This window comes from Geotrypetes seraphini, chromosome 15 (assembly GCF_902459505.1).
Source record: "Geotrypetes seraphini chromosome 15, aGeoSer1.1, whole genome shotgun sequence".
Lineage (NCBI taxonomy): Eukaryota > Metazoa > Chordata > Amphibia > Gymnophiona > Dermophiidae > Geotrypetes > Geotrypetes seraphini.
In genome coordinates, this window is record NC_047098.1 from 42,772,838 (window position 1) to 42,795,774 (window position 22,937).

General features: G+C 41.3%; 1 protein-coding gene across 4 annotated transcripts in view; it reads left to right on the forward strand.

Moving 5' to 3' along the window:
* Positions 1 to 11,151: 11,151 nt before the first annotated feature.
* Positions 11,152 to 22,937, forward strand: part of GDPD1 (glycerophosphodiester phosphodiesterase domain containing 1) — a 52,898-nt gene continuing 41,112 nt past the window's right edge. Inside the window, exon 1 of one of the 4 annotated variants that reach the window (XM_033922943.1) lies at positions 11,152 to 11,234. In XM_033922943.1, coding sequence (XP_033778834.1) covers positions 11,168 to 11,234 — 67 coding nt within the window. In that variant the 5' untranslated portion in view covers positions 11,152 to 11,167. Of the gene's footprint in view, positions 11,235 to 11,853; positions 12,218 to 22,937 lie in introns of those variants that run through there. The other 3 variants (XM_033922941.1, XM_033922942.1, XM_033922944.1) reach the window with 3 other exon arrangements.

The following is a 22,937-nucleotide window of genomic DNA, read 5'->3' on the forward strand; positions in this document are numbered from 1 at the left end:
ATATTGAGTCACTAAATCGAGTAAAACACAGAAGTGAATGAACTTTTAATGCATGAGAAGCTGGATTAAGTGTGATAGATAGATCTATATATAGTATATATAAACAAAAAGAAAAAATTAATAATAATATTAGCTAAATTAAGATTTTTTTGAAAATAGGGTGGTCGGTGGTTTTGTTGATGATTACATCGGGAGCATTGTGAGTGATCACATACAGACAATGGACGGTGCTTTTGCTCCAGGTCTGAGGCTTTTTTCCACCGCTATAAGTGTATTATCATAGAATTTACAACTTATTCATAAAGATTTGGTGTCACTAGTATTAGATAATGGTTAGAGGGAGTGTTTTAGGTTTCCTTTTTCCGAAGCCATACAGTAACCTTAGGCTGTAGGATCTTGCCATCCACAGAACATCTGTTACAGGTATGAAACTTGGTATTCTTTCAAATCAATATTACTTGTTTATTAGGGAAGGATGTCTTTGGAGCACTGATGAGATTGTTTGAGAAGCATGCTCTTGTTATGCTTTGTACCTGATGATTTCCAGTTGCAGTTGTGTATTGTTTGGCTTTATAAAGAATTAAAAAAAAAAAAATCAATATTACTTGATGGCTGATTGGTGATTTGAGGGGAAAAGAACAAGAAAAAAGCACATGAAAACATGGGATTGGTAATTTGTAATCTTAATTCAAGCTTTCTGTTATATCCGCCCTGGAGTCTGTACGCATGGTGATCAATCTGTTCCTGAGAACTTGACTTTTAGAAGTGTGAATACAATTCACCCTCCCGATTTGCACTTTTAAGACTCGCGACTTCCGTTATTCGTGAGTTTTTTAAAACCCAGAACCACCCCTGCCTCCCAGACCTCTATACAGTTTACCTGGTGGTCTAGCGGTGAATTGGGGCAGCAGCGCTCTTCCTACGCTCCTGCCCGTGCAGAACCATCTACAAAAATGACTGCTCTGAGTTTCCGTGGTTTCATGAGACTACAGCAGGAACTCACAGCAGCCATTTTTGTGGACAGCTCTGCACGGGGCAGGAGCATAGGAAGAGTGCTGCTGCCCCGCTTCACCACTTAGACCACCAGGTAAACTGTATAGAGGTCCAGGAGGGAAGCGGGGGTGGGTCAAAGTTGGCCCTAAAAGTTATTCGCATTTTTTTTAATTTCACGGGCCAGCTCTGCCCCTATCCCTGTGAATATTGTGGGGAAGTGTCCTTCCAGTTTTGAGCACCTCCCACATGGAGGCGGAGCCCAGTGTCCACTTTCAGTTTTTCTTCTGCAAGTGAACTGTGCAGAGGTGATCTGCTCTTCTTAGTTTTGGTTTTAATTTCAAACTAAATTCTTTTTTTTTTTTTTTTTTTGAGGTTTTGATACCCGGAGACCCCATTCTTGGGGATCCTCTGCCTGGGAAAGGATGCAGATTCCACTGAGTCAGACTGCAGTGTTTCAGGGCAAGCCTTCGGGTGGACCTGGGGAGCCAGCTTTCTGTGTGTCTTCTGGGCTTGGGGTCTGTTCCCCTGGGAGCAAGCTCACCTTCTGAGTTTGTCAGTGGTTTGATCTCAGGCTGTGGGTGCCCTGTGTAAGAACCCTCAGGGTATCAGGGCACCGGCTGTATAGTTTGCCCATCCCCATCATGCTGCGAGGTTCCTTGGGATGGAGGTCGGGGTCATTCTGACTGGCAGCCCAAAGATATCTTGGTCTAGAGTTGGATTTGGAAGCATCTGAGAGAGAACGTCTTTTTTTCTCTCCAGCTGCACTGAAATAGCTGACAGGCAGGCACCTCCATAGAATTGTGAACATAGCCCCAGTATTCTCCCAAAATCTGCTCTCCTGCTCCTTGCCCCCGAATCTGCTCTCCTGCTCTTTGCCCCGACTCCCCGAATCTGCTCTCCTGCCCCCAAATCTGCTCTCCTGACTCCTTGCCCTGCCCTTCCCCACACTGTGAACCCATGGTTTTAACCCACGGGTTTAAAGCGGGTTAAAACCATGGGCTTGCTGTGCTGTCTAAAAGTAAAAGTTTAAAATTTTTTTTAAAAAAGTCACAGCTCTTAGACACATGCGCAGACCATCTACAGATGGTCTGCATATGCATCGGGATTGCTCTCTAGTGATCTGTGCGGTGGGTGGGCGTGTCAAAGATCGTCCCCATTTGCAGGCAGGCCTTTTGTGAATTCCTCGGCCTGCATGCAATTGGGCAAGGATCGGACACGGAATCGGGGGTTAGTGAATCTAGCCCTTAATTAGAAAATGGATGCTTTTTTTAAAAAAAAACACCGATAATGACATGACTGTATGTGTTAATTGTGCTTAGATGACAACTAGAGAATGACACGGTGGCGGTTTACCCGTGGCCACCGCATTTTAGCCGCGGGTCACCGACGAAAACGGGGAAGAAAACTAGCAGTCGCTGCGGCGACGGGGACAAGGCCATTCACCGCCCGTGGGGCGGTGAATGGGTCTTGTCCCCGCAGTGAGGCATGAAGGATCGCGCGGTCCCCGCAGCTCACACCCGCCTGCCCAATCGATTCTAGTGTTTAGCCAGCTCTCTCCCTTCTCCTCACCTTAGTTTGTAGATTTTCTTTTTCGGCGACCCGCACGCTATCAGAGAGCCGCGCACCCGCTGCTCCTCAGTTTCGATCTTCTGCTCTGACGCAACCGGAAACAGGAAGTTGCAGCAGAGCAGAAGATTGAACACTGAGCAGCCGCGCGTGTGCGGCTCTTTGGGAAAGCGTGCAGGTCGCTGAAAAAGAAAGCCTGCAAATTAAGGTGAGGAGAAGGGAGAGAGCTGGCTAAACACTAGGATCGATTGGGCAGGCGGGTGGGGGCTGCGAGGACCGTGCGATCGCTAGTGTTCCCGGCTCAGACTGTAAGGAGGGAGTGAAAGGGAAAAGGATTCTGGGCCAAGGTGATGAAAACGGAAAGAAAAACCCACAGCAGGAAAGAAAGGGAAGGACAGGCAGGTGAGCCAGATGCTAGAAGCAGGGGGGGGGGAAGAAAGAGGGAAAAAAGCTAGATGGGGTTGAAAAGAAGAGACACACTGGTATGGAAGAGGAAGATAGGGGAAATCTGGACACAGGAAGGTAACAGAAAGAGGGGAAATTATGTGCATGGGGCATAGGGACAGAGACAAAAAGGGGACATGCCATGGGGATGGAATATGGACACAGGGGGGGGCAATGGCAGATACATAGGGGAGATATTAGAAAAGTATATAAAATCGTACCCGTTTGAGGCTTTTATGTATGCAGCGGTGACGGTGACGGGGCGGTGAATGGGGTTGCAGTGGCGGTGACGGGGCGGTGAATGGGGTGGCAGTGGCGGTGACGGGGCGGTGAAGGGAATGGCGGTGACGGGGCGGTGCAGAGGATGGTGAGACGGGGACGGGGCGGTGACGGGGACCAATTTTTTCACCGTGTCATTCTCTAATGACAACTCCGGCTGTGAAAAACTAAAGCTAGTGTTGAGCAGACTTCTATGGCCTGTGTCCCGTATATGGCAAATACATGTACGCCAAGGGGTACACAAGTCGTTAGCAGGGAACATGGTGCCCTGGCAGCACACATTGAAGTAATTAAAACATTTCCAGGATGTCAGTGTCAGGGCCTCTTTTACCCATAGCCAAGTGCTACATCTTACTCTTTCCTTCTCTTAACTTGCCTTGATTACTGCTTGTATGACAGCAAAAAAATTCAAAGCAGCAGCCTTGGAGCCTTTATTAGGCCACTTCTTATGCAACTTTCTGTGAAAGCAGGATGCAATCTAGTGAAGGCCCTGAGGCTGCATATTTTTGTTGCTGTGCTACTGCTATCAGCAGTGATTGAGGAAAGTTAGGATAGACTACAGTGAGGAGGAAGGAAAGGGAGAGGAACTGTTGGCCCTGGGGTGGAAGAGAAGGGGGAGAGATAGACACTGGCCTCGGAGGGGGAGAGACAAGACTAGGGGAAGCCAGGAAGAGAGAAAGGGGTGTGGGCTGGAGGAAAGGGAGATGGGGGATGCCTTTCTATGGCTACAATCAAAGTGGCCCTAGCCGGTTTTAAAAAAGGAACCCTCAAGACACCAGGTGGGGGTCGGGTTACGAACACGTCGCAGGTGGCGGAGAGGCTTGTTGATTTCTTCTCTCACTTGTATGCTGCTCCAGATGAGATCTCTGGGGACCTCGTTTCTGACTATTTACACTCGTCTGGCTCCGGCCGTCGCGGCTCATCTCAATGAGCCCCTTCACGCGCTGGAATTGCAGGTTGCCATCAAATCTCTTCGATCGGACCGGGCTCCTGGTCCAGACGGGTTTTCCGGCGAGTTTTATCGTATTCTCTCCCATCGTGTTTGTGAGCCATTACTTGACTATTACAATGCAGGTATAACTAGAGGCTCCTTCCCTCATTATGCTAACGAGGCTTTGGTTACTTTGTTATTGAAACCGGGTAAGGAAGCAGATGACCTGGGATCTTACCGCCCGATCTCTTTACTTAATGTTGATTTGAAATTGTTTTCTCGTCTTTTGGCCAACCGTCTTGCTCCCCTTCTCCCTTCTGTTATTCATGAAGATCAGGTTGGATTTGTTCGGGTCGGCACTCTGTTCGCAATGTGCGCAAGGTCCTCTTTGCGCTGGCTCATTGCCAGGACGAATATTGACTCGCTGTTTGTCAGCCTGGATGCCTCTAAAGCCTTTGATAGCGTCAACTGGTCCTTTTTGTTTCCTACTCTAGAACATGTGGGGTTGGGGGTTTTTATCTTAGTGCAATCCGTTCCTTATATTCTAATCCGAGGGCATCCCTTTTGGTTAATGGTATTCGTACGGATTCCTTTCCTATCTTCCGAGGCACTCGACAGGGCTGCCCCTTATCTCCTCTGCTTTTTCTGCTCTTTTTGGAACCTTTGCTTTGTACTCTATGCCACTTTGATGAGGTGCGGGGCCTCCGGGTTGCCGGAGAGTCTCTTAAGACGCTGGCCTTTGCAGACAATATGTTTCTAATCCTGACTGATCCAGAGGTTTCTTTGCCCCTCGCGTTGGACCTTATTTCCGAATTTGGCTTTCATTCTGGTCTTTCCCTGAATCTTGACAAATCTTTGGCTATGCCTTCTAATCCAGCGGTTCGTACTTCTTGGCGGGGTATTTTCCCTTTGCGGTGGGCGGACTCAGAGCTTCGCTATTTAGGGATCTCTATTCCCGTGGATCTTACCCGCTTCTACTCTTTAAATGTTGGCTCTTTGTTTTCTGCATTTGGGACACGGTTGCAGTTGTGGCGAGGTCTTCCCTTTACTTTGTTGGGTTGGGTGAGTCTTTATAACATGCTAGCCAACTCATTTAGAGAATTTTCTTATAGATAAACCTAAGTTAGATATTTTGCCTGTTATTAATGCAGAGGTCGTGATGGAATGATGAAAATGATGATTGTCATTTTGCTTGACTTTAGAATGTTTTAAAGTTAAAGATGTTGATGCTTAATATTGCTTTAGTAAGTTCCAGCAGGAAATAGCCAGCCCCCAATAATGTGGACTTGATGATTACTATTGTTTTATTTATGAGATTTTTATTTCTTTATATTGTTTAATTTACCTACATTGTTATATGTTGTAACAATTGATAAAATTCAATAAAGATAAAAAAAAAAAAAAAAATAACATGCTAGTTGTACCACAGTGGCTGTTTGTCTTTCAGGTTCTTCCTCTCTATCTGTTCCCTCCTGATGAAAAGCGTATCGAGCGAATGGTCCAAAAGTTTCTCTGGATGGGTAGGCGCGCTCGCCTGCCCTACAGGAGGGCAGCCTCCCCATGGTATAAAGGTGGTTTAGGGTTGTTGAATCTTCGATTCCTAATGATTGCTTGTGGTATGCGTCACATTAATGATCTCTTTAGCGGCACCTCCACGTTCACTAATTCTTCCTTAGAACTTTCTTGCTTTGCCTCTATTCATTTTAGTGCATTTCTTCACTCTTCTCTGCTTTCCAAATGGGAATCTGCACCCAGTGCGTTATTACATGGCCCCCTTCGTCGGGCCTGGCACTGGGTTTGTCGGTTCCATTCTCTCAATCCTCTGGTCTCTCCCTTTTTACCTTTGCGCTATAATGCTTGTTTTCCTCCTGGAGTAGACAATGCTAGCTTTGTCCGTTGGGAAACAAAGGGGATTCGTTTTTTGCTTCATTTGGTTGATGATGACGGTCAGATCAAACCATTTGACTTGCTCTGTGAGGAATTTACTCTGCCTCCCACAGATGTCTATGCCTACCATCAGATTCGCCACTATATATCCTCTTTGTCGAGGACTCACCTTTCTGCCTCCTGCCGGGAACTATTGCAGGAGGCCTTTACATTTGGTTCTCAACAGCCTGTCCCCTTGAAATTTCACCATAGACATCTGAAGGACGAGTCCCCTATGCTTGCTTGTACTAGATTGAGGGATGCTTGGGTGGGAGATTTGAATTTTGAAAATTCTGATGAAGTAATACTGAATGCTGTTAAAAAGTTACCTTTGTATAGCAAATATGCTATTTTTTGGGAACAGCACTACAAATTGACTCTTCGATTGTATATTTCTCCTCGGAGAGCTTTTTTGGCGGGGCTCTGCCCGACTGCAGACTGTCGACGGTGTGGTGCCTCGGATGCTGGTCTTGGTCACATGTTTTGGACTTGTCCATCCATCCAGATCTTTTGGAACGCTATTTTTCATTTTGTAGAGGATACCTGGCACATCAAAGTTCAGAGATCAGCTTTGGTATTATCGGAGTCTCCTTGCACTTCCATCCCCATCTCCCCGGGACCTCCACATTCCTGCGTTGGGTGGCAGTGATTGCTATCAAATGTATTTTGCTTAAGTGGATGGAAACGGAGGCCCCTGACTATTCCATTTGGCGCTGTCGAATGATTACATTGCTTTCCTGGGAACAGAGAGGAGTCCAAGACATTTCTTCCTTACCTGGACGTGCCTTTCAGCGTATTTGGGAGCCTTTTTGGAATACCTTGTCTCCTGTTGCACATAGTCTCCTTTTGAATTGTTAATTTTATTTTATTTTATTTTTTCTCTCTCTCTCTTTGTTTGCATCAGTGAGAGTGGGTGGGGGGGGGCTTGGGTTGTGGGTTGGGTTGGGTGGAGGTGGATTTGTTGGTTTATGCTATGAAAATTGAGCTGCAGTGTTGCTCTTTGCTCCTGTTTTCCATGGTTGTTTTTCTTGAGGCTCAATAAAATACATTTGACGATAAAAAAAGGGTTTGGACAAGTTCCTGGAGGAAAAGTCCATAAACTGCTGTTGAGACAAATATGGGAGCAGACACTGCTTGCCCTGAATCAGTGGCATGGAATGCTGCTACTATTTGGGTTTATGTCAGGTACTTGTAAGGTTTTGGAGGGTGGGTATGTAGCAGACAAGCCCCCAGTATGTAAGGTGGTGGCCTTAAAATCCACCACAGGTCCTGGGTTCAGTGCCATCAGGAAGTGTAATTAATGACAATGATAGCCAAGAGTGATTGCATATAGAATATATTGTGCAGAAATAGGCTTAATATTACAGATATGCAATGCTTATAAGAAAGACACATCAAAAATATGGTTGGTACTAAAGTACAGAAAAATATAGAAATAGGCTTTAAAAATACAGAGTGAGTTTAGAGACTGCTTCTGTGTTTGAAAGGAGTTTACCTGCATGAATGTGTCTTTCCTGGGTGTGAATGATGGGTGTATAGGTGTGGAAAAGCGGGAGGAGAAAGAGGAAGTGAAAGAGAGAGCGAGCAGAGGGAAAAGCCCAGCGAAAAGGGGGGTGGTCAAGACTCCAGAGAGAGGTTAAGGATTTTACATTTGTAAGTTTGAGACTTGTTCTAAAAATAGAATCTATTGTTGTTAAGTAACTATGTATTTGAAACAATGGTAAATGAGGTGTGTGTGGGGTATGAATAACATGACCATTTATTTTTTTCATCAAAAGGGGACATCTATTAATTGTCAATCCCGCCCTAGCCCTGCCCCCAATCCTGCCCCCATTTCTTCCATTCATTTTTCATGTACACATAATATCTTATTAATTCATAATGGTGACCATAATTTTTTTTTTAAAAACTACAAAGCTCACTATACGCAGAGAAAATGTTAATTATCATTTATATTTGGGGGGGTTTCAAAGATGTCAAGGCAGATGACTTTAAAATATGCAATGTCACCTCAGTAACTATAGAAAAATAGACAAATATAGTGCAAGTTTCAAGTTTATTAAAAATTTGATTAATCGCTTAATCTACATTCTAAGCGATGTACATGTTATTAAAATTACAATAAAAAAGGGGAATAATACACTAAATAAGACTGAACACATTATTGACAGAAAAAAATACAAAACGAAACAAAACATGATACATAAGGAAAAGGAGGGGTAAAAGTTACAATATATGTTAAAGATAGAAAAACAGGTAAGGAAAATACATGACAGCAGATATAAATTCTCAAAACTGACACATTTTGATCACTAAATAGAAAATAAAATCATTTTTCCTACCTTTGCTGTCTGGTGATTTCATGAGTCTCTGGTTGCGTTTCTTTCTGACTGTGTATCCTTTCTTTCTTTCTTTCTTTCATTTCTTTCTTTCTGCACTCAGGCCCAACAATTATCCCTTTCTATTCTCTCCCTCCTTCCTTCCTATGTCCTTAGTGCCCTCAGTGCCTCCTTCCTATCTCCTTAGTGCCCCCAGGGCCTCCTTCCTATGTCCTTAGTGCCCCCAGTGCCTTCTTCCTATGTCCCCCTCACTGCCTTCCAGACTTTGATACACCCCAGAAGCTAGCCTGCCTACCTACCTACCTCCCTCCCTGCCGCACCAAAGCCAGCCAGCTTGCTTGCCTACTTCCTTCCTTCCCTGCTGCGGAAAAAAAAGCCTCCCTCCAGGCCCAATTTAAAAACCCCCAGTCCGCTGCGCCCAGAAGTCTTCTTCCTGACGTGAATTCTGATGTTAGAGAGGACGTTCCAGGCCAGCCAATCGCTGCCTGGCTGGCCCGGAACATCCTCTCCAACGTCAGAATTGACGCCGGGAAGAAGGCTTCTGGGCGTGATTAGCAGCAGGGAGGTAAATAGAGCAGCTGCGGCGGCAGACCAGAGGGGATTTAAATCAGGCCTACAGAGAGGCTTTTTTATGTGTGTGTGTGGCAGGGAGGGACAGGAAACGATCGCTTATCCTGTTGTTCCTGCGCACAGTTTTGGGACGCTGTTACTGAAAACTGAACATTTTGGCGTCCCGAAGCTGTGTGTGGGGACAACAGGACGGTCCTGTTCAAAACGGGACGCATGGTCACCTTAGGTATTAAAGACTAGAAAAGAGAAACTCCCTCGTAGACTGGAGTTACTGTTAATTTCCAGTCTCACGCTGACAATGGCTTCTGATTGACACTATATACAGATGCCAGATTCTGTACAAACGTAAGGAAATTCTTCTTCACCCAGAGAGTGGTAAAAAACTGGAACGCTCTTCCGGAGGCTGTTATAGGGGAAAACACCCTCCAGAGATTCAAGATAAAGTTAGACAAGTTCCTGCTGAACCAGAATGTATGCAGGTAAGGCTAGTCTCAGTTGGGGTACTGGTCTTTGACCTAAGGGCCGCCGTGTGAGCGGACTGCTGGGCACGATGGACCACTGATCTGACACAGCAGCGGCAATTCTTTTTTTTTTTTTTTTTTTTTATTTATTTATTTATAGATTTTAAAAAATTTTAACAAGCATTACAATCTTGTACAGAAAAGTGCAATCAAGAAAACATATCATTGATTATTCTCAAACTTGAAAATAAACCAAAATTACATGAAAGGTAATAGATCCACCTTAATCGTACACTAGTCCTCAACAATGGATCCAAGATTAAGGAATTAGGAGTAAATATAGTACAATAACAAATTTAACCAAACATGTCATCTGGTGCTGTAAGAGAGCTCAATTAATTAAGACACAGATGTTTCTCCTTTTTCAAGGCGCTTCATGGAGAGGAAAGCAGTCAAATGAGACGGTTCAAAGAAAATATATTTGAGGGAATTATACCTGATTACACACTTATAAGGGTATCTAAGAAAAAATAACCCCCCCATCTGGGTCACACCAGGTTTTAACAATAAAAATTCCCTCCTTTTCTGAGTTTCTCTCGAAACATCAGGAAAAACTTGAATATGGAAGCCAAGGAAATCCTTGGATCTATTTTTAAAGAAAAGTTTAAGAATCCAATCTCTGTCTGGAGCCAAAGCTACAGTCAGTAAGAGAGTGGCTGGAGTAGCCACCTCTCTATCAGATTGTTCCAATAAAGCAGTAACATCCAAAAGATTTTCCTGTGGTCTGCCATCCCCATCTTTTTTTTGAGAGTCTTGATTTTTACTATTAGGCAAATAGTACACTCTTGACAATGGTGGAAATGAACTCTCTGGAATTTTTAAATTTTCCAGAAAGTAATGTTTTATCATTTCTCCTGGAGGAATTGACGCAACCTTTGGAAAATTAATCAAACGCAAATTATTAAACCGGCTATTGTTTTCAAGTACTTCCAATTTTCTTCTCATATTAAGATTATCTTTCACAATCAGATCTTGGTTGCTCTTTAACATTTTTAAGTCCTTCTTTTCTTCTTGAAACTCAGTTTTTATAACTACAATGTCCTGTTTCACAATTTTAATTTCTTCTTTCTGAACTTCTAATTCTTTATCCAAATTCTTTATCTGAGGACTGAGAGAATTACCCAGACTAGAAACCAAATCCCATAACGATTCCAGTGTAACCTCTGGGGGTCGGATAGGGGCAAAGGAAAATACTTGTGCAATGTTAATTGGTTCATCCGAGTGTTTTACCTCCCCTGAGCCTTGTTGACCCTCAGGCACAGTTGTCCCGGTCGCTGGTTTTCTTACAAGGAGAAATTCCCCTTGTGCTGTTTCCTGTAGCAAGCCCTCCGCTTCACTGGCCTCTCGGGAAGAAAACTCTGCCTCTTCAGACATGCTCTCCTTCCTCGGAGAGCTAGCTCCCAGCGGCAACGGCTGTAGGGGAGGCGTCCTGACGTTGGGGCTCAGCGTGACATCCAGCCCGGGGGTATCCGCCGAGACACTCCTCTCAGCCGGCGCTCCCATCGGGCGATTCCCCAAACGACTCGACTCGCTTTGAAGACGTCGGAAAATGTCAGCAGCGGCAATTCTTATGTTCTTATGAAACTCCTAGTAGGGAAATGTTATACACACATGATGACCCCTGCTCCCAAATAATGGGAACCTTTTGTAGTCACATATACTCAGGTAAGAATCCTCCTAGGGAAAAATCCTTGTTGAAAGACACTCACCGCATATGTGCAAAGGATTATGATTTGTACTTTTAAAATAATTTTTCACCACTTGCGATGTATTTAAAATGTTCACAGTTCAGCTGCCGCATTAACCAAGAGCATAGGCAAAAAAAATGGAACACTTATCTCCTGCTGAGATCCTTGGAGATAAGAGTAGGATAGAATGGTTCTTTTAATCTTCCAAATGCTACTATTTCACAAACACATTTAAGGTGTGTTTACATAGTTAAGTACAGTAGCTGTTTCCCAAAACTGGAGCTAGAGGATACGCCCTGAAACCAACAACCTTCTGAAAACAAGTAGTAGAAAGTTGGGGGATTTTTTTTTTTGTTTTATTTTTTTAATTCGGTGTATAATTAAGCTGTGGTCTGTTGGGGACCAGAAGTCTCCCAAAAAGGTTTTAAAACCAGTTCCTGGATGAAAAACAAACAAACTCCTTTCCTATGAAAGGGGACCTGGCCGTCTGAGCTCGATTGTTAACCCTTAAAATACCCTATACGAGAAGTGACGCAACTCCTGTGCGCACGCGCCCTGCTTCTTAGCGCACAAGGTACCGTCTTCGCTTTGCTGCGTCTGCGCGATAGCTGGGTGACGACGAGTGCCGGGCAGCGGACGCGCTGGGGTTTCGTTTTGTGTGTGTGTGTGTTTTGTTGGTTTTCAGCTGTGTTAGAGGGCTCTCACGTTTTGTAGACCTTGCCTGCTTGTGGGTAGCTCATGTGAGGTGGACGGTATGTCGGTGGCGCTGTACTTGCTTTCCACAGTGGGTGGTTACGTACTGACTTCGGCGCTGCTCCTTAAGTGCCCGACCTTGCTGCACAAGAAGAAACAGCAGCAGTTTAGGTGCAAGCATATCTCTCACCGAGGGGGTGAGTACTGGATAGGAGGAAAGCGGAGATTTCAGCTGAGGAGGAAGGAAACATCTGCCGGGATAATGCAGTTAGTATTCTGGGAGTACCAAACAATAATAATGTAGAGAAGCTAAAAAGTGAGGTTACAGGAGGTGGGTGCACTGAGGAACTGATGTGTGGCAGGAGCAAGAACTGCATTGCTTGCAGTGCATTATATATATTACAACTGCAATGCAGAATCCTAGGTATTATATCTTACACTTATCCACGATAGTTATACTGTACAGCCCATCTTCTGTAATGCAACTTATAATGTTCTTCTCTTTCCCATAGTTGTGATAGTCTGTATTATTTTTAAGTATGTGGTTAAGTGCTACTATTCTAACCTGTGTTGCTTTTCATTTGCGTAGTGAGCACAACAGCAACTGTGTTCTCATGATGCAAACCCCCAGGAGTCAATGAGAAAAGTAATCAAATTATTGTTTTCTCGAACAATCTGATGCTTTTGAAATAAGAAAGTTTCGAATTTCAGCAAAGTGCCAGTTTAGACGCTTTTTTTTTTTTTTTTTAAGGCTAACCTGATATGTTCTCTCTGTTTCAGGTTGGCTAAAAAAAAGAGAGAGAGAGAGATAGTGTTTCTAAATTTTTACTAAAAAGAGAATACTTGCTACAGTAGCTAATTCTTCAGTTCAGCAAATACAAAAGAGGATTACTGTATTTGTTCTTGGCTACACAGAGGCTCCAAGACTTTATTAATGCTACTGCTTAATAGTTTCCTTGGAAGCAAGTGATTGGCTTCTACTCAGACATGGGCAGTACCAAGTGATTGACACTGCCCATGTTGCATAGAAGCCGATCTTAACCAGTTATTGTACAGTACTAGTACAGTGTGTTCTCACTATTCATGCTTTCAGTATTCACTATTTTGCATATCTGTGGGCATGTGAATTGTGATTGTTATTCACCATTAGGGCCACTGTATTCACATACATGTGTATTTAAAATCAGCCTTTTTTGCTTTCACGGTTTTGGTGTTTGCTTCTGGAAATGGCCACCAAACGTCCTGGGAGTGAAACTCATGCACCAGAAGCTGATCAGACCGAAGTCCACCTACCAGCCTCAGCGTTTTCATTTTCTACTGTCATTCTGGAGGTGCAAGGCTGTCCCTCTCCAGATCTGACAGAAGTTGACCTTGTGTGATACAATACAGTGTAAAGCTGTGGGTGTGGTTTTGTTTGATTTTTCTTTTTTCAAACAATGTTTTCATAATACCATGCCTTTTATATATGTGCATTTCCCAGTCTGTACTGTTTTGACCAAATTGTGAAAGAATCATGGTATATGTAAAGTATTCAGCACTGCTGATGAGCAGACTAATTGCTACTGTTCTGCAATACTTTACAGTATTTATTATCCCAGCACTATTCTGTGTTATTTGGTTTTTTTTAAGCATGTTACTTCTGCTGTATAAGCAGCATTGTGTCAGGTTTTTTTCTTTATGAATATTACTTCTATAAGCAATACGCAAATAAAAAAAAAAGTTTGTAGCATTCTGAATGGCCAATATGGATTTTGTTGAATGCTGTTCCATGCAGGAGCCTAACCCTGTTTTTTCCCCATAGGATCACTTATTCATTTTCTGCAGTTTTGAGCAGGGCTGTGGAGTTCGAGTCAAGAGTTGGAAGCAATTTTTGGGTTACTGGAGTTGGAGTCAGTGAAAATGTGCCAATTCCAACTCCTAATAGAGTGAAATTGTATGGCATGTGAATATTATAATGCTTAAATTTCTTATTTCACAGATAATGGCTTGATTAATCCATTTTTTAAGGATATGTTTTACTTTTTAGAATATAGATATATTTTGATAATCGAGTTCTTTGATTACAAAATGATATTTATATTAATGAAAGTGTCACCTAGAGAATGATATTGGGACAAAGTTTGTCCTCATCTCTGTGAACTCTGTCCCTGCCCCATCCCCATGAACTCTGATCACATCCACACAAACCTCAAATAGGTATGATTTTATACTGAAATCAATCTATTAAAGTATAAAAAGAAACAATAGTCTGTGGATAAGGATCAACAAAACCTCTGTCTCCCCTCCCCCTCACACATAGCCCTTCCACTGTCATGTAAACTGCTCTGAATTGACTGTCAATAAACATAAACACTATCGAGACAATTGAACAAGCTGAATTACTACAAATGCTGCATAGAAAAATCATGCTAATAGAATACCTCAGTCACACACACAAAACACAAATGTCAAATCCATAATAGCCACTCACAAAATCCTATGAAGCCACACCTTGCATATAGTATAACACCTATATAGATATATAAATAAAAGAGTTGAAGGTTTATGTACTGACTCCACAGCCCTGGTGTTGAGGGACCATATGTATGGCTGGAACCTAATATCTATTTTCTCCATAGAGATTTTATTTCATTATTTGCAAATTACGTTAATGGTTTGTGGAGATTTTCAGGAACCATACTACCGTGAATGGCGAGAACACACTGTATTAGTGCTGAAGTTGAAATGGGAGCTTAACTTCATTGGAGAATTTAAAGCTGCTGTTTCTGCTTTCAGTAACCTACCAAACTCTCCAAACTTCAGCTTTGTTTTATGCTGCAAGTAGAAAAATGCAGAAATAAAATTGTACATAACAGATTTTAAGGGCTCCTTTTACAAAGGTGTGCTTAGGCCTTAACACGCGCAATAGCACATGTTAAATTCCTGAGCGCGCTAGATTTTTGGCTATAGCGCGCAGTAATTTTGTGCATGCACTAAAATCCCTAGCGCACCTTCGGAAAAGGAGCCCTAAGTTTTTATACACAAATTATCCGTATTAAAAGGATATTTATACTTTTTCTAAGAATTTTTTTCATAAAAGTTAACTCTTGGAAAGAAAAAAAATTGTTTTTAGAGACTGATGAAGATGGTAGAGTATAATAAATACTCCCAGTGAATGCCAAAGACAGTATTCCTGGGTAACGCTGCTGAGATCTGTGGAAAAAAAATTGCTTTTGAATATTGGACTTTTTTTCTTTCTGATGTGAAATATTGCATAGTTAGAATTCATGTACATCCTATTCTGGAAACCTGACTTGTTTGAGGCTGAGGTTGTATATCCTACTGATTTGAGTAAACATGATCTTGTACAGAAATTATAACCATAGTAGGTGGTGGTTCATGTACAGTAAAGAGTTATGCATGAGGAATGTTACATAGGGTATTAATGGAATAGTTTAATTTTGGGAAGCCCAAAAGATTGCTGGAGTTTAAAGTTGAGTTCATGCTTTTATAATTTCAAAATAATTAAGAGATCCAACTTAAAATCGCATTACGACCCTTAGGATGCAAATCTTGCAAATATGAATCCCAAATTTATATAAATAACAACTTTTGCTTTCTTACAATTCCTGCATCTCTAGCTTCCCAAATGGCCAACTGATGTAATTGGTTCCGCCAATGCCAGAACCTCAGAGGATCGGGGATCGTCCAATATCGTAATATACATTTTCTAGCCAAGAGACTCATTTTTCTACACAACACCCTATTTCCTTTTGGTAAATGGCCAAGAGCTTCTGGCAAATCCAAAATAAAGAAAGAAGGAGTGAAGCGCAATGATCTTCCAATTATTTTTGACATATAATTTATTATTCGTTTCCAGTAGTGCTGAATTATGGGACAAAACCAAAATGCATGACCTAATGGATGACTTTCCTTCCCACATTTATGACACAAAGGAGTATGAAGACCCCCACTATAAAACAATTGTGTTCGTGTGTAAAAGGCACGTAATATAACCCTATAATATGTTTCCCTTAACCATGAACAAGATGTCACTCCAGGTGTCGCTCTTAAAGTACGGGCAACATCCCAATGTCTCAAATTAAGTTGTAATTTTTTCTGATAGTCCTTGCCTGGTTGTAATTTTTGCAACATAGAATGAATATAAGACACCGAAAGAGACATCCCCTCCTCCTGAGCAAAGAACTCTCTCAATCTAACACCCAAATGCATACTCAACTGCACTCTGTCAAGAGATCTCACATAATGTTCCACTTGTATGCATGCAAATTGCGCTCCCCAAGTTTCTCCCACCCTAGCCATTAATTCAGTACGATTCAATAGTTCCCCCTCATTTCCCAGTATGTGTTCCAATCTTAAAATTCCTCTTGTACCCCATAATCTATACTCCCTAGAATCTCTACCCGGAAGAAAAACCGGATTACCCTGCAAAGGCAAGAGATCAGTAACCATTGGATTTCCTCCCAATTATTGCACAAACCAACGTCATACCTTCTGTAAAGTATTAAATACAACACTTGAACGAATAAAAGATGGTAACGCATTTCTCGCACTATGTAGTAACGCAAATATATCATAAGGAGCCAAAAACTCCTGTTCCATCTGAAGTGGAGTATAAATGCTTGTCATATTTATCCAATCACCCAAATGACGAAGTAAACACGCATAATTATAAATCTGCATATCCGGTAAGCCCAACCCCCCTCTATTCCAATTACCAAGCAAATATGTCATCTTTAATTTAGGTTTCTTAGCAGCCCAACAGAAATGAGTAATTTTTTAAATAAAAGATCTTTAAATCCCTCTTGAATAAACATAATGGCAAAGTTTGTAACAAATACAACCATTTAGGAAAGATAAATAACTTAACCAAGCAGATGCGACCCATTAAAGAAAGGGGCAACCCCTGCCAGGTATCTAACAAAATCTCCATATTCTGTTGAAGCCTATCCACATTAAGACGATATAATTGAGAAGTCGACATAGACATTACTGTCCCCAAATACATAAATTGCCCTTGTGCCCAAGTCAATGGAAATTCCGACCCCCATAAAGCCTTTACTGCAACAGAGGACGCAAGTGCCTCAGATTTACCAAAATTTATACGAAAACCTGCATAATCACCATATTCTTTAATCAATTCCAATAAAGAAGAGAAAGGGTCTGTGAGATGTACTAAAATATCATCTGCAAAAGCCGAAAGTTTAAAAGTCGTGTTTCCAATATCAATCCCTCATTTAGATGCATATATATCCCTAATAAGTGGGTCCAAAGTAAGCACAAATAATAGCAGAGATAACGGACATCCCTGTCTTACTCCCCTATAGAAAGAAAACTTTTCAGTTTCAAAATCTTTTAACACCAATTTAGCTTGTGGATGTGCATACAAAGCACGGACTGCAGATACAAAAAAACCGTCAAAACCATACACTTTCAATGTATCATATAGGAAATCCCATCGTACCCTGTCAAATGCCTTTTCAGCATCAAAACTGACCAGCATTGAAGATAAATTATACATCGCCCTCTGTTCCAAAGATATCAATAATTTTCTCATATTTTTAGCAATTCTTCTTCCCTTCACAAATCCCACTTGGGCATCATGAATGAGGGAGGGCAAAACAGAAGCCATCCTATTTGCCATAATCTTCGCTAACAATTTAGCCTCCGTATTTAATAAAGAAATAGGCCGATATGATCCCGCCTTTTCAGGGTCTTTATTCGGCTTAGGCAATACCAAAATTTGTGCCGTATTCATACCATCAGACAAAGCCTCTGCACCAACCATGATGTTAAACATCCTTGAAAGAGGATTGATAATCTCTTCTTTTAGGAGTTTATAAAACTCTATTTGCATACCATCCTCACCTGGCGCCTTCAGCAGAGGACTACTCCCAATTGCCCAGTACACTTCTTCTGGAGTAATTGGCTCATTCAGACGCTTCCTATCACTTTCAGAAATACATGGCAATTTTATCTCATCTAAATATGAATTTGTTAATTTGTTATACTGCGTCCAACATTGGTCTCCCTACCTAAAGAAGGATATAAAACTGCTGGAGAGGGTGCAGAGACGAGCAACAAAACTGGTGAAGGGTATGGAGAGACTGGAATATGAGGATAGACTTATAACACTAGGATTGTTCTCCCTTGAGAAAAGGAGAATGCGTGGGGATATGATCGAGACCTTCAAAATACTGAAAGGAATCGACAAAATAGAGCAGAGAAGATTATTTACACTGTCCAATTTGACACGGACTAGAGGACATGGAATGAAGCTAAGGGGGGACAGGTTCAGGACTAATGTCAGGAAGTTTTGCTTCACTCAGAGAGTGGTTGACACCTGGAATGCCCTCCCAGAGGAGATTATTGCGGAATCGACCGTCCTAGGCTTCAAGAGCAAACTAGATGCATATCTCCTTAAGAGAGGCATATAAAGATATGGTGGACTATAAATTACGCCAGGTGTACACCTGGCGGGGCCTCCGCATGTGCGGATTGCCGGACTTGATGGACCGAAGGTCTGATCCGGAGATGGCAGTTCTTATGTTCTTATGTTCTTTAACCCCTTTCTGATGGAGGGCCATAAAGAGACTTGTAATAACGAAAAAAAATATCTCCTATTTCCGGATCAGTTATAACTCGTTTCCCTTGTTCATTTAACCCTATTGGGACCCAATCTAGATGAAACCAAACGGGTTAATAGCTTTCCCCCTTTATTTCCTTGTTTATACAGTTGATATTTATAATAAGCTATAGATTTATGTGCTCGCTGATGCAGAAGAGAATTTAGAGTTATTTGGTATTCCATCAACTCTTGTTTAAGCGTTGAGTCATCCGAATGCCCTTATTTCTTCCTAACCTTTACAATATCCTTCTCCAAAAGCAAAATTTCCCTATCCTGAGCTTTTTTAACATGACAACTATAACTTATTGTGTCTCCTCTCAACACCGCCTTTGCAGCTTCCCAAAATAAGATAGGATCCTCCTCTGCATGAGCATTATGCCTCTTATAATCTACCCATGTACTCAATTGTCGTTCTCTATATTTTTTGTCCCTATATAATGCAAGCGGGAACACCCATCGCCACCTCCTTTGAAACCCCCTACCATTCTGCTATCTCGCATATACCCATGCATGATCTGAAATTGTATAAGGACCTATATCTGTTTGTACCAAATTCTGAAACACCGAATCCGTAACCCAAATGTAATCAGTATGAGATTGTGTACCATGTGCTCGAGATACATGGGTATAATCCCTCTCAATTACATGTAATACCCTCCAAGAATCTATTAATTCTAAATTTTCACTAAATTTTTGTATCTCCCTTTCCCCTATTCGATGCATAGTACCCCATGGCCCTGTGCAATCTAAATTAGAATCATGTACAGCATTAAGTCTCCCCCAATAATTAAAGAGACCTGAGCAAAAGGCAGTAATAATCGAGTTAAGTTGACAAAAAAACCTGGGTCACTATCATTTGGAGCATATACACAACAAAAAACAAAATTCTGTTGCGCTATAACCCCCTGACAGAGTACATATCGTCCCTCTCCATCTTTACTCAAAATTTTTAAATTATCCACTAAACCCCTACGAAACAAAATCGCTACTCCTCTGTGTTTACTTAGTGCAGAAGCTGCCACACATTCCCCAACCCACCATTGTTTCAATTTCATATCTTCAATATCATTTAAATGAGTCTCTTGGAGAAAGGCCACGTCCACCTTGCGACGTTGTAATTGTTGCAAAATTTTAGTACGTTTGATGGGAGAATTAATTCCCCCCACATTCCAAGATATAAAATTAACCAGGATCCATTTTTATTAACCATTCCACATACACCTCCATCAAAATCTGTGTAACTCGGCCATCCCAGCCATTGACCAAGTTCCACCCTAACATCAATTGATCATTCAGTTTCAAAGCTAGATAGAGAGTACCTTTTCCTTTCAACCATCCCTTTATTCCTAACATTTCCCCTATTATACCACTATAATTTCCCACCCCCCCCAAACCCTACCCAAAATTGTATCTCAAGACCTACCATATAGATCCTAAGATTACAAGAAAGAAGTAACCTCATCATCCCAACCACCCCAAAATACTTCTCCAACTTCCAGATAAACATCTAAGAAATCCCCACCTTCAGAATATCCCTTTCAACACACTTTACTACACTCAAATAGACCCACCTCTATTTTCAACAGCATTATTAACCCTGATATTTAATGCATTTTCCTATGGCTCCCCTGGGCTTTTCATTTGGGAAGTTAACAGCTTGCAGCCCATTGTCTTCAAGGCAGACAAATCTTGTTTTTTTATTTATTTTAATTTATTTATGCTTGATATACTGCATTTTATCCATGAATGGGTCAATGCAGTTCACATTTTAAAATAGAATATCTTTGAAAGGAACACCGTTAAAAAATAGGAAAGAACTTCATTTGTACTGAAAATATTTCGAAACAGAGGCTTTCTGAATTTTAGTGCAATCCTTAATCCTATCTTGACTAACTACTGTAATGTAACGCTAGTTCTTTGCTCTTAAGCCTTGTTTTTGCAGCTACATCTAGTTCAAAATACAGCAGTAAAACTCTTATACGGACTATGGAAATTGGAACACCTGCAACCCAACTATGTGAAACTACATTGGCTGCCCATAACTGCCAGGATCAAGTTTAAATTAGGCATCACTGCCTTTGAGATCCTGACAGGGAGTGCTCCTGACTACCTCACAGTTAGCCACCCTACTTCAGGGTGCCTCCTACAGATATTCCACCTGAAATCTTTTCCACTTAAAATTCCCAGCATGCAACAGTATAAAGTCTACCTGGCAAATTACCTTATCATTTAAAAAATTTGTTTATTGAATTTTTGAAAAAACAAGAGAGCAGAAATAGAAAAGGAGATTATACATCAATCTTGGTACAAATAACAAAAAGGATGCTACAGAGGAACAATAAGAATCCAAAGCTAATCAATATATACAAATATATATATGTAGCCATATAAATGAGAAAAACCTCATGCACACATGGAGACCGTATGAGTAGAGTATAGTGTAGTAAAGATACCTATGTTGGTAATCAGAAAAAATTAGACTAAGCCTTAATAAAAAGCAGGCAAACAAATTGGAATGTAGTTAAAAATTAGGGGTCAAAAGACATGGCGCTAAGTAGGGACCATATTTTATTAATTTTGTAACCTTTATGTGTAAGTGAGTTAGCTTTACATTCATTATTGTGGATCATTAATACTGTTGCCCAACAAAAGGAGCTATTTAGTAACTGGGCAGATTTCCAATGGGAAAGAACCATTTGTATTGTAAGGGCAATGAGATATCAAATAATTTTGCTTGCCATTTGTCCAGAGCCAGAGCAAGAGAACGAAAAAGGATAAAATCAAAAGAAATTGGGGAAGTAATAGGAAGTAAAGAATATATGATATTCCATACAGACTTTCAGAACGGAAAGATGATAGGACATTCATGTGTTTTAAGGTCATTTATTTGAATCAAGTAAGTGAGCCCTATGTAACTTGCTGGGGGTCCAATACGCTTTGTGAAAGAAACAGTATAAGGATTGCATAAGGCTAGTAGAGAGAGTGGGGCGTTGTGAGTGTTGGAAAAAATAAAACCATTGATCATCCTCCCCAGCCCAGGAAGACTCAGAGGCCCAGAGACGTTTGAAACAAGAGGATGTGGCAGAAGAAGGAGATATAAAAAATTTATAGAACAGAGAAGTAGTATGTCCATGGGAGATACCAAGACGACAGAATTCCAGAAATTTAGAAAGTAAAGGTGTGCCTGGTTGCATAGGCCATTTTCATTTTCTTAAACAATGCTGTAATTTGAACCATCTGTAGAATTCCATAGAGGGAAGGTCATACTTGGATTGTAATTGTTGAAAAGATAGAAAGGAATTATTATGAATAAGTCGGTTAAGATACCAAATATGATGTTCTATCCAAATGTTCCAACATATTGCTTTACCTCCAATTTTAATAGTTGGATTGAACCAAAGAGGAACAGAGAGAATTTGCACTGGAAAGGTGAGGCTTTATCAAAAGCCTGAATAGCATATTTCGTAAAAGTGATAGTGTCACAGGAAGAAAGGTAAATACAATTTAGTGGAATTGAGGCTAAATAAGATTCTATTAAGTACCATGCTGGTGGAGTCGATCCCTGGGGGTGATCAACCATCCACTAAGTACCATAGAAACACTAAGGGCTCCTTTTACAAAGCCGCGTTAACGACTTTAATCACACACTAACCCCCGCGCTAGCCAAAAAATTATCGCCTGCTCAAGAGGAGGCGGCAGCGGCTAGTGACCGGCAGTATAGTGCGCACTATTATGTGATTATGTGTGTTAAACCACTAATGTGCCTTCGTAAAAGGAGCCCTAAGTACCTTAGAAACATAGCAAGGTGGTATTTATGAAAGTCAGGAAATCCTAACCCCTTCTTGTTTCTTGGGCAATTTTAAGGTGGAAAGAGCAATTTGAGGAGGTTTTATTATGCCAAATAAATCTTGAGAGGAGAGAGTCAATATCCTTTATAAAATGATCGACTAGCAAATCTAGGAAGCATACCTAAGACATAGTTAATAATAGGATAATTTTAACTGCTGTTCTCCCCCATCATGAAAGATTAAATGGAGACCAGCAAGTAGTCAGAGTAGATATTTTAGTAAGGAGGGATTTTAAATTTAAAGACATTAAAGTATCTCTGTGATTATGAAATAATATACTAAGGTATTTTAATTGTACCGGGGACCATTTCAACGCAATAGGACCTAGGTCAGATTGAAATGTGTTATCGTTCAGAGGCATTGCTTCTGATTTATTCCAATTAATATGATAACCGGAAAAGGAAGAAAACTCTGAAACCTTCTGAAGGAGTACAGGAATGGAAATAGTGGTTCAGTAATAAAAATAAGCAGGTCATCAGCATTAGGTAGGGTCTTAAATTGACAATCCTTA